At 43.2% G+C, this 12,002-nt stretch overlaps 2 protein-coding genes across 2 annotated transcripts in view; one reads left to right on the top strand and one right to left on the bottom strand.

Annotated features, from left to right (window-relative positions):
- The window catches only part of LOC144716088 (lipase class 3 family protein), a 27,872-nt gene extending 19,208 nt beyond the window's left edge, over positions 1-8,664 (top strand). Inside the window, exons 11-14 of the mRNA XM_078591124.1 lie at positions 182-527; positions 7,563-7,751; positions 7,814-8,257; positions 8,331-8,664. Of these exons, the coding sequence (XP_078447250.1) occupies positions 182-527; positions 7,563-7,751; positions 7,814-8,257; positions 8,331-8,519 (1,168 nt within the window). The 3' untranslated portion in view covers positions 8,520-8,664. The remainder of the gene's footprint in view (positions 1-181; positions 528-7,562; positions 7,752-7,813; positions 8,258-8,330) is intronic.
- On the bottom strand, positions 8,612-12,002 carry LOC144716089 (ras-related protein RABA5e-like). Its single transcript, XM_078591125.1, has 2 exons — positions 11,628-12,002; positions 8,612-9,112 (listed from the first exon to the last, which is right to left on the bottom strand). Exons 1-2 carry the CDS (start codon positions 11,953-11,955, stop codon positions 8,781-8,783), a joined length of 660 nt encoding a protein of 219 aa, XP_078447251.1. The 5' UTR covers positions 11,956-12,002; the 3' UTR covers positions 8,612-8,780.

Genomic DNA, 12,002 nt, shown 5'->3' with positions numbered 1-12,002 from the left:
TTCAGCCGTTGGCTGATGATTTTATTGATGTGTCCGTCCTTTGGTACTCTGTTATCCTTATTTTGAGTAGTCCTAATGCTTTTTATGCATGTAATTTTATAATCATTTGGTGTTACACCATGTTTAATTTCTCTCTGGATATTATATATCGAGCTCGCTGACATATCATGCTCTTGCTCAGGTGCTCTACGGTGCTGGAATCACTTACTGAAATCCCATCCGATTGCATAGGTCAGGGAACCGGAAAAGATCTGCAGAAGATTAGGGTCCTGGTGGGCCCACCCATCAAGCGGCCATTAAAGCATCCGGTGATTGATGAGTCTTTCCCCAACCTTCCACCTCCAGCAGCGTCGCCGCCAAGCATCAGTGGCACAGGGGCCGAGGATTCTGGTGGGGGGGCTTTTATTCATGGGAGAGCAGAGCCCCATCCCGTTGGGGACCTCATCATCTATTGCACCTCAGATTTTGCCACCATCTGCAAGCAAGTTTATATCAGAACTCGCCGAGTCAGGCTACTCGGCCTCGAGGTAACAAACTAGATGAAATTTGTTGTAGGTGTTTGTTAAACTCTGCTAGGCAGAGTCCTCCCAGTATGATGGCTATGCATATTAGGGTTGAGAGAAGGAAAATTGCACTGCCAGCTCTATAGAATGGCAACTTCTGAGAGATTCATGAGTTGATCCATTAGAGAGATAAGATATATGGAAGAATTGAACAGTATTGGGCCCAGTCGCTTTTGGCCTAACACCAGTTACAAATAGAGGAATGGAACACAGGAAGTTGGATAATGCTTTTTATGCGTTTCCTGTTTATTTTCTGTTTCTTTCTGTTAGACTCAGATCTTCCTCCTGCATCATTTATGTACCTGACTGGGCCTAAATGTAAGTGGCCCACTTGGATTTATGTACACGCACGTGCTCTCTTATTGTGAAGCATGGGCCTCATTATTCTACCATTACGGTCCTCTGCCCAGCTCAGTAAGTGGTAGTTAAACCGATCTGAACGTGAAACAAAGAGGTTTCTTCGTTCTCCTAAACCTTGATTTCTTACTGGCAGCTGGGAAGAACACTGCTGGGTTTCATACATTCCGTTGTTAGGTCTGCCAGTGGCCACAACATCATTAACTATAACGAGAAGAAGGAGATACCTCAGAAAGACCAGAAGGAGATACCTCAGAAATACCACGAGTGGATCTCTAAACTTCTGGTTTATGAGCTTGAAATCAAGTATAGGAATGGTAAAAATAGAATTGTAGCCGATGCCCTGTCATGTTCCATGCAAGAGTTATCACTTAAGAGTTTGTCTCATTGGTTGGACAAAACATAGCTGGAACGAGAAACTGCAGAAGACCCAGTAATGTCAGAGAAAAAATTCTATTAGCACCAATACAGAGAAACACCCACATCACTCGATTCCTACAAGAAACGGTTAGCTATTCCCGGCACTTCTTCATTACTTGATGAAAAAAAAGGGAGAAAGATCCCTGCGAATGGTGATCAACCCAACTTCATTACTTAACCTTGTATTGAAAGAATTGCATGGTCTCAAAATTGGGGGCCATGGTTTATTGTGAATACTTATAAAAGAATATCTCAACAGTTCTATTGGCAGGGATAAACCAAAGGATCAGATCCTATGTTTGTCAAATGCATAGAGCTTTTAATTTAAACCCAGCAGGGCTTCTGCATCCTCGACCAATTCATGATAAAATATGTGAACTCATTGTGCTCGATTTTACAGAAGGCTATGACTCCATTTTTGTTGTGATTGACTGATTGAACAGTATTCTCAGCCCAAGATATGGTTCAGTTATCCATCAAGGAAACTGTATGTTTGCATGGAGTTCTCAGTTCTATCATCTCAGATAGAGGAAGTATTTTCGTTAGTTCTTTCTAGAAGAAATTTTGTAAACTCCAAGGAGCTTTGCTGAGCTTCAGCACTTCAAATCACTCTGAGACAGACGGGACGAACTGAATTTACAAACACGGGTCTAGAGTGTTATTTAAGTTGCTTCTGTTCAGAGTACCCAAAGCAGTAGAATAAATGGCGTCCTTGGGCCAAGTACAGTTGTAACTGTTTTTTTCTTTCAGCAATTGAAATGACTCCTTTTTATGGGAGTTTATAGCAGAGATCCACCCGCCCTTCTACGCTATGGAACTTCTCCAACTCCTCTGAACTCACTAGATACCATCTTCCAAGAGAGCGATCATATCCTATCAAGTCTCAACTAGCCAAAGGACAATTATATATGATGACTCAAGCTGATAAGCACAAACATGATGTATAATTTAATGTGGGGGATAAACTTTATTGAAGAACTGTCCATATCTTATGAAGTCCAAAGCTAGAAGACCATCTGAGAAACTATCACCAAAATATTTTGGACCTTACAAAATTTTACAGAAAGTAGGAACCGTTGCACGGAGCGTCGCCTTTCCACGGAGCGTCGCCTTTCTGGCAAGGCTTTTGCCGGATCTTCCCAAGAGTACAAGGTTTTTTCTCTGCCAAGTTAGGCGATGGGGCGACTTTTCAATTCTGGAGTGATGCATGGTCGCCATGAGGAAACTAAAGCGAAACGTTCCCCCGACTATATGCTCTTGCATGTGATAAAAAAGACCGGGTTAGAGATTGTTGGGATGGAATGTGGAGCCTGATCATCCTGGGGGCTTTATCCGACCAGCGCACGGCTGAATTCATGAGCATGCAGCAATCTTTAATCCATCTACGAACTAAGGAGGGCGAACAGGATAGCTGGGCATGGACAAAAGGCCCCTTCTCAGTCAAGTAGGCTTATTTGAAGATTCGGACGGGGCGAGAAGAAGACATGTCACTGATCAGGGCATGCAGGTTCATATGGCAACAAAAAGTCCCCCTGAAGGTAAGGATTTTTGGATGGATCCTGGCACGGAAAAGACTCATGACAAGAGTCTTTCGCAGAAGACTATATCCAGATGCAGTGTCACACTGCGTGCTCTGCTTGACTGGTGAAGAAGACTGCAACCACCTGTTCTTTGAGTGCGCGTTTGCGCGCACGATTTGGGCCAGCCAGAGTCTGACAAAGATAAAGGTGACATCGGAAAGGGCTTTCTGGGAATCGGTACAGAAATTCAGAGGCAGAGGAAACGGGGAATGTAGTCGAGCAATGATGGTTCTGTGGGCCATCTGGCTGCACAGAAATGATGTGGTGTTCAGGGGAAGAACGGTTTCTACGGCAGGAGCTATACATGAAGTGGAAGGAATTCAGGCAGCGTGGCTGCTGCGACCGCCAGGAGGAGGGGGGTGATTTTGTAGGGATCAAATCGTAAAGGGAGGGGGGTGTAAGGGGCCTTTAGGAAGTCCACCGAGTTCTTCGGGTGGTCATCCCTTTTTGTACTTCAAAAAAAAAAAAGGAACCGTTGCTTATAAACTTGAATCGCCTGCATCAGCCAGAATCCACTCGGCTTTCTGCATTTCCAAGCATTGAAAGGCTATTGGTGAAAACCAAGACTCTGAAGACATTCTTAAAAATCTTTCCAATAACTTGGAATGGCAGGTGTTTCCGGAGTGCGTCCTATCGTATAGGTTCAACTTGGATGGAATGCAAGACTTAGTCAAGTGGAAAAATCTTTTAATTACGAACAACATGGGAAGGCATACATCATAGATACAGTTTCCTAACTTCCCACTTGGAGAACAAGTGTTCTTCGGACGGGGAAGTAGGACTCAATTAGGACTTAATGATGGGGTCCTAATTAGGACTTATCATGATAAGAAAAGAAGAAGAAACTACAACCCATGTGTCGAACGCTCACATGAGAATTCACACTCGTAAAGGCAGGAGTGAAAGGCCTGGCAATTGTGGACAAGAAAAAGGGGATTTTTCATTTTCTTGAAGTCAGGCTGGGAGCGGAGATCCCCTTGTCTTCTGGTGGAGAAGAAGCTTATCTGGCTGATCTATTATCTTGTACCATATGATCGCCTTTCTTTTCTCTCACAATTGTCCTCTGTTTTGAATATGCTGCTAGACTGAAGTTCTTGATGCGTACTGCATTGTTTTGATTCGTTGTTCATTCTTGATTTGGAAAGAAGTTTACCAGTTTTCAAGATACGTTTCAGTTCTTACAGAGGAACTAATATGACCCTGGGCAAATCTGTGGTGTACATATTGCAAGAAGAAAAGATACGCTCAAAAATGTCGTTGGAAACTTACAAATAGGAATCAGCAATAATGAAGAATTCTGATACGAACCTTGAACTAGGGTCGTATCAGAGGGAGGGTAGAGGGCGAGGTAAGGCTGAAGTTCCCGGGGTAGAGGAGAACTGGAAGGGTCGGGGAAGGGCCGAGCTGAGGAGATAGGGATCGGCCGAGGACGAGCCGCCTGAAGACGCGGTGACGCAGAGACAATCGCGGGGATGGGGATCGCGGCGGGAGTCAGAGCGTAGATGTAGGGGAGACGAGAGAGGAAGAGAAGCCACTATCACTTAAGAACCAACATTTCAGTCTGCCCTCCCCCGAAGGAGGGCTGTGCTATTTAAAGGAACACAAAGGAAATTATGACGAGAATGCCCTCGAGAGGCACGGGGAACCTATCAAATTCCTTTTTGCTGCTACACAAGCTCCAAAATGTGTAAAGTAAGGACCGGCCAAAGAGCTGATAGTTGAGGTCACCCAAGAGAGTAGAATTTTTTCTGAAACTCAATGAAGAAATTAGTTAGCTCAAGTGGTGAAAAAGTTCTATATGCTTGACACATGCAGGCATGAACTCCCTTCTTGGTACAGAATCTCTGTTTGACTCTAGCAGAGCTCTCTGGTACTTGGATACAGGGTTAACAGATCTCATGGACTCACAAAAGGTGGACGATTTTTATCAGTATCAGGCACTGTAGTGTTAAAATTAATGAATTGGATGCCTTACATATGCATAAACTCAAGGTATCAGATGCCTTTTTGTTCTTGATAATTACTGGTTTCCATTTGAAGAAGTGTAAGACTGGATTGGATAGACGTGAGGAAAGAAGACAATCTCCTCCTACTAAAATGTCACTCTGTGACCTGCCTTTCCTCTTTAAAGCCTCCTCGGGCAATCCATAGATAGAATTTTACTGGCCATCCTGTTATGCGAGACATTCGTCTTTTGAGTTATGAGAAACTTGGTTCCTTCTGTTCATACTGAGACTTGTCTGTTTGGCATGGATAGGCAGCCTCAATTCTGTATTTTTTTATGAAATAAAATCTCAGCCTCTTTATTTCGTCATTGTGATATATAGAGGCCATGACCAGCATCAAACTTGTCTGGATGTAGGTGATTTGTATCTTTTGTGGATGATTGCATTGGCAATCATGTGATTTTGTTAGATAAGTGCCCACCAGTTTTCTGTGAAAATCAAATCTCTCAGATCAGACAGCAAAAGATTACCTCATCTCGATGGCGACCTCATATTTTGATATGAACGGCATATAGTACATGGGTTTTCATGCGATCAATACACTACAGCTAAATGGGCAGTATGTCTAAAAATTACATGAAAGAAGCCATCTCGAGGAAACCCCGTTTCATCAGTAGAATATCAGCAAGGACAACAGGACATCAATACCCTTTTGATCTGATGTCACAAGTTTGCATCCTAAAGTATTTGGGTGCATAGGATACGTTCATGTAGTGCTCTTCAGTTGAGCATCATTATCCAGAAGCATTCAAATGTCACACATCCAACTAAGTTTTGAACTATTAACATCAAGGCTCCAAGAGGTTTTAAATTTCAGCATATTATGTGATATCTTTCGGGATATAATCAAATCAGTCAATTTTGTAGCAACAACAACTCGATTATCTCATTCTGCCAAAGAATTCTGAACATTAACTTGTTCAAGTGCACTGAACACAGGCCCAAGCAGAATCACTGACTCAAATGATCAGATTATCGAGGAATCAGAGCATTTAATCTCATGTTATTCATGTGTTCAGCAGAGGACCTCAATTGGAAACAGTGCCTCGACGTAATCTCGATATTTAGTTGCACTGTGATAGGATCCTAGGGGTAACTTAGTCTTCTTAGCCCACAGGGGCATTTTAGTCATTTGCTATTATGTATTTCCCTTTAAATAGGGCTGCCCTCCCTTTAGGAGGGCAGACAAGAAGTTAGAAGAAGTGTTCTTGTCCCGCCCCTCTCCTTGTCTAGGTCTGGTTTCTCTCTCCTCTTCTACGATCTCCGTCCTCGCGATCGTCTCCACTTCACCGCGTCTTCAGGCGGCTCGTCCCCGGCCGATCCCTACCCCCCCAGCTCGGCCTTCCCCCGACCATTCGCGTACTCCTCTCTACCCGGGAACTTCTACCTTACCTCGCCCTCTATCCTCCCTCCGAGACGAGCCTAGATCAAGGTTCGTATCACAATGCGACAATCAGTTGGCAAAAGCTGTAGCTCGCAACATGGTTCACCGTGACAGAACCAAACATATCAAAGTAGATTGTCATTTTATCAAGGAGAAGAGTGAGTGAAGCCCGGAAAACAGATGTCAAAGTCAGGCATGATTAGAGATCCAATGTTTATACCCATTCTTGGCCCAGAAGCACAAATTTTGTCCACTTAATGTTTTCTTTCTTATTTTTAACATGGGAGACATACTCTATTGGGACAAACTTATATGACACCTGACCCTCGTGGGGGCAGTATTGTCTTTTGACCATTAAAGGCATGGATACCCCTCCCATCCCATGTTTCCTTAAAATAACACAGCCCTCGCTTTAGGAGGGCAGACTGGAAGTTATCTTAGTGCTACTCGTATCCCTCCTCTCCTCTGCTCTACATTCAAGCTCCGTCTTCCCCTCTACATTCCCTGTCCTCGCGATTGTCTCTTCTTCACTGTGTTTTCAGGCGGCTCCTCTCTAGTCAATCCCTACCCCCCTCTGTTCAACCTCACCCTTGACCATTCCTTTTATCCGCTTCATCCTGGGAATTCTCGTTTATCATCAAAATTACGTTGAAGACGATACACCCAGAGAGGAATGTGTCACAAGCACACATTGATATTCAATCCAGTATTTTTGGTGTAATGAGCTGAGTTTTATCTTTGATATACCCCAAGTCTTATGGGAGTGGACAGCAATGAAGGTAGACACTTGATATTTGAAACTTTTAGGTTTTTCTCCAGATTAGTTGAGTTGGTCAACTTCACTGATCTTAATTAGTCCTGGGTTCATGTTTTGTATTATTTAAAAAACATTATTCGCTTTTTTTTCAGAAATGCATTGTCACATTGAATTCGATTTTGAATAGCGTTGCATATTTTTATCCATAAAACCAGGCAGAATAACGTTTAGATGCTTAAATTTTGTTTTATCTATTGTATTTTATCCCAATCAACTACATAAAATAAAATAAATATCTGGGTTCTCAAATTTATGTAGTTTCGGACCCGAGTCACCAACAACTTTTAACGTTGGTACATTCTATTATTAAACTAGAGAAGCATGAGCTGGATTCGCATATTGTAAAGTGCTTTAATTAATCGTAAAACTACTGAAAACCTATTTTTATTCTTTTCTGGACCAAAAAAAAGATGAATTTCTGAAACTTCTCCGCAGGGCGCGGGCAAGACTGCCCTGTTCAACTCCATCGTCGGCCACGGGGATGGCCTCCCCGATCCCCATCATCATCATCACCACCATCATCATCATCATCATCATCATCATCATCATCGGGAAGAGACGGGATTCCAAGAAGGCATATCCGGGGGATTATGCTATCTAGACTCTGCTGGCATAAACCTGCAGGTACCCGTTACTCCACCTGAGCTGATCCCCTCAGTGGTGTAATCCATCACCAACTTTTTCAGGACTTGGAGGGAGAGGCAGAGAGGTTCAGGGACGAGCTACGGGCCGGAAGAGCGGACCAGAGCCGGAGGACGGACGCGGTGGTGGTGGTCCACAACCTGGCCCACAAGGTCCCTCGACGTAGGCGTGCCGCTCTCGTTGCCTTCCTGGAGGCGGCGGAGATGGAGCGAGTGCCCTGGGTTCTAGCCATCACCAACAAGTTTGCCGTCAGCGCCCACCAGCAGCAGGCCCTCGTCAGCGCTGCCATGGAGGCATACGGGGCTCCCCCTGAGCTCACGGAGGTTACCAACTCGTCCCCGTACGTCATGCCCGGTCTGCCGTCGCTGACGCCGGGGGCGATCTTCGGCCGAGGGAAGACCCAGACAGTCATGCCTGTGCAGGGCCTGCCCGCCCTCCGTCGGCTGCTTCACCGCGTCCTCCTCCCCCGAGAAGAGACCGCATTCCAGGTCGATTCTCGTTCCGTTCTCGCTGAATTTTCTCTGGGTTTTGTACTGAAACGTATGACGGGGCGGTGCGCAGGACCTGGTAAAGGAGCGGCAGGCGGCGGTAGCGACGGAGTTGCAGCAGCCGAGAGAGGCTCAGGAAGGCGGCGGGGGCGGGGGCGGCAGCGCGCTGACGGCAGCGGCCGTGGGGGCCTCCCTTGGCGCCGGCCTCGGCCTCGTCATGGCTATTGTTATGGGCGCCGGCTCCGCCCTCCGAAAGCCTTGACCTTCATCTCCCTCTTGCTGTATAGGTAATTACGGTTCCATGATTTTTTTCTTTATTTCTCTCTTTAGCCTTAATATTCTGTGCATGGTCAGTAAAACAAAAAAGATCAGCCTAAGATTTAAATAAATTTTGTGGTACTCCTGAATCATGAATTTTTGACAAAGTATAGAATTTTATTCAGAAATAAAACACTGCCAGAAAAAAAAAAGAGGATAAAGAGGGCAGCACCAGGGAATTGTGTGGCTGGATGGTTGAGAGCTGCTAGCAGCAGGAAGACTTGCCGGAGCGAGATTGCTTGGACTCGTCGTCGTCAACGGCGGCGCCGTCGCGAGTGAGGCTTACCCTGTGGAGGGAAAGCTCTGCCTTGTACGAATCGGAGTTCAAGACTTTCCTGCTGACATTGCTGTAGATCTCTCGGATGACGATCTCGAAGGCGGTCTTGACGTTGGTGGAGTCGAGGGCCGAGGTTTCGATGAAGAAGAGGCCTTCTCTCTCGGCCAGGCTCTTGCCTTCCTCCACCGACACGTCCCTTATGTTTTCCAGGTCGCATTTGTTACCCACCAGCATCCGCGCCACCGTCGTGTCCGAGTGCGCTGCCAGAGCAAAACAACCAACGTCAACGGCGTAGATTTGAAAGTGATTTGACTGATGTCACATGAAGTTGTAGTAAAAAACGTAGCGAAATCAAACCATGCCCACAATGAAATCAGCCTAGATAGATCACACCAAATAATTAAAAAATAGATTTGACTTTAGATACCCTATTCTAAAATAGGGTATCTAAAGTCAATGGCCCTCAATCAAAATCCAAGAATATCAGCATAAATTTGAAGCTGATTCTTTGATATCACATGAAATTGTTGCAGAGATGGAATCCCAGGAAAACAACATATAGATTTGGCTCGGATAAAGATTGCATGAAGTTGTTCCAAAGAAAGATAACAAAGTCAAAAAAGGGTCAACGACTAAAACTTGAAATCAAAGAAATCAGAAAGATGGCCAAGTCAACCATAGTCAACGGTTAACGACCACAATGAAATCACAGGGGAGTCTATTTTTACAATACTCCTGTTCTTTCTTCTGAATCTTCAACTTCTTATCCATGCTCTTAAAGGTGCATATAAAGTCTATTCTTCTCTCTTCCACTCGTAAACTTGCGCCTCAGTCTTATAGAATCTTCTAGAACCCTCTAGATTTCTAAAATCCAACAGAACACTCGGCGAAGATTCTAGAATCTTTGTAAGACCATGTGAGAGAGAACAGATTTTAGTCTCTTCCCTCAAAACCCTAGTTCGCGAGTAACTCTAACATAACTGCTGGCAGGTAAAATACAATCAATATCATTCAGTTAAATTGTCAATATTTCTAAAAAGGGAAAGCGGAAAAGAAAATTCATAAAACGGTAAATGACCATAATTGGAAACTTTCCTAGAAATGACAATTAATTGTAACTCTACCAGTTGCCACTTATAGGAAAACCAAGATAAAGAATGACAAATCAATGAGTCAATGACGAACATTAACTCTAATTTGTCAAGGGTGACTAGAACACCTCCCCACCGTTTAAATAAAATTAAGCGTTACCAAAAAAACTAACTGGTCAAGAATGTTTATTTTATTTTATTCAAAATCAGCGAATAAAAGATGGCCAAGAACATCATTCAGTCATTCTTCCCCCCTCCCCACGGTTTTCTATTTATAACGAAATGTATAATTTTAAAACGTCCACGAAAATCGACGGAGAGTCATCAGACCAAAAGATGAAAGAAACTTAACCGAAAAAGGGAGATTAATCAAGTCACTTGAGATATAAAAGTTCTTTCTAAGATAACAGTCAACTGCTGGTAGAAATCTATTTCTTTTCAAATAGATACTTAAAAAAATAAGAATAATGTCGTATCTTCATTCTCTGCTTAACTCTGGTGATTAAAGACAATCAAAATTTGATTAATAAATAATTGAGTTCGGTACCTACCGAAAATTGGCGCACACTCGTCAGACCAAAAAATGAAAAAAATAAACAAAAAAAGGGAAATTATCAAGCTCACTTGAATATTAAGAATTTTTTTTAGATAATACATAAATTCCTTTAACAAAAATCAACTACAAGTCCATATCCATGTCTTTTCAAATTAATATTTTTCGAACAAGAATAATGCGGTCTCCTTATTTTTCCTTGCTTAACCCAGGTCATCAAATACAATCAAATTCGAATCAACTTATTGTTTTGTTCCCACCGAAAATTGAAGCACAGTCGTCAGATCACGAAATGGGAAAAAATATCAACAAAACAAGAGAAATCAGTAAGCTCACAGGAAAGATGAAAAAAAATTTCGTACAGTAAAAAAAAAGTCCCTTAACAACAATCAACTACTAGTTGGCATCCAAAAAGAATAATGCGATTCTAGGTTTAGTTCTGGTCATTGAATGCAATCAAACTTTGATTAACAACAAATTGATTTCTGTTCTCACCGATGATTAATGCAAAGTCACCGAAAAAGAAAAAAATCCAACAAAAAAGAGAAATTAACGAGCCCAGTTGAAAGAAAATAATTTTGACCATATAATACAAAGAAGTCCCCTAACAACAAGCAACAATTAGTTGGTATCCAATAAGAACAATGTGGTCTCCTTATTCCCTACTTAACTCTGACCTTAAAATACGATCAAATTTCCACAAACAACTAACCGATTTGTGTTCCCACCGAAAATTGAAGGACAGTCATCAGGCCAAAAAACGAGAAAAAAAGCCCCCGAAAAGGCCGAAACTTTCGAACTCCAATAAGAACAATGTGCTTAGCTCTGACCTTAAAATACAATCAAATTTCAACAAACAACTAACCGATTTCTGTTCCCACCGAAAACTGAAGGACAGTCATCAGATCAAAAAAAGAGAAAAAGAAATCACCCAAAAAAGCTGAAACTTTCGAACTCCAATAAGAAAAATTTGGTCTCCTTATTCCCTACCTAAGTCTGATCTTAAAATACAATCAAATTTCAACAAACAATTTATCGATTTCTATTCCCACCGAAAAATTGAAGGACAGTCATCAGGCCAAAAAACGAGAAAAAAAAATCACCAAAAAAGGCTGAAACTTTCCTACTCACTCTTGAGCTCCTCGAGCCAGCGCTCAACGCTATCAAACGTGGTCCGCCGAGAGATGTCGTAGACAATGAGCGCCCCAAACGCCCCGCGGTAATACGCCGAGGTCACGGCACGGAACCGCTCCTGCCCCGCCGTGTCCCAGATCTGAGCTTTCACCTCTTTCCCGTCGATCTCCAAACACTGCGTCTGGAATTCCACTCCGATCGTCGCCTTCGAATTGATGTTGAACTCGTTTCTCGCGTACCTCGACAGCAGATTCGACTTCCCTACCGCCGAATCTCCAATTATCACCACCTTGAACAGATACTCCTCCCCTTCTTCTTCCTCCATCTCTTCTTCTTCTAGATTCTTCTAGTTTCTTCTTCCTTCTTTCTTCT

The sequence above is a fragment of the Wolffia australiana genome, chromosome 20 (genome assembly GCF_029677425.1).
Source record: "Wolffia australiana isolate 7733 chromosome 20, ASM2967742v1".
In the NCBI taxonomy this organism is placed as follows: domain Eukaryota; kingdom Viridiplantae; phylum Streptophyta; class Magnoliopsida; order Alismatales; family Araceae; genus Wolffia; species Wolffia australiana.
Note: the sequence above shows the minus strand (reverse complement) of the source record. Positions and strands in the feature narration are given on the sequence as shown.

What these genes read in the sequence shown, in the direction of transcription:
- LOC144716089 (XM_078591125.1), bottom strand. Translation starts at nt 11,955, where the DNA reads ATGGAGGAAGAAGAAGGGGAGGAGTATCTGTTCAAGGTGGTGATAATT. An exon ending in CTGGCTCGAGGAGCTCAAGA is followed by an intron (nt 9,113 to 11,627) that starts GTGAGTAGGAAA and finishes TTGCTCTGGCAG; the next exon opens with CGCACTCGGACACGACGGTG.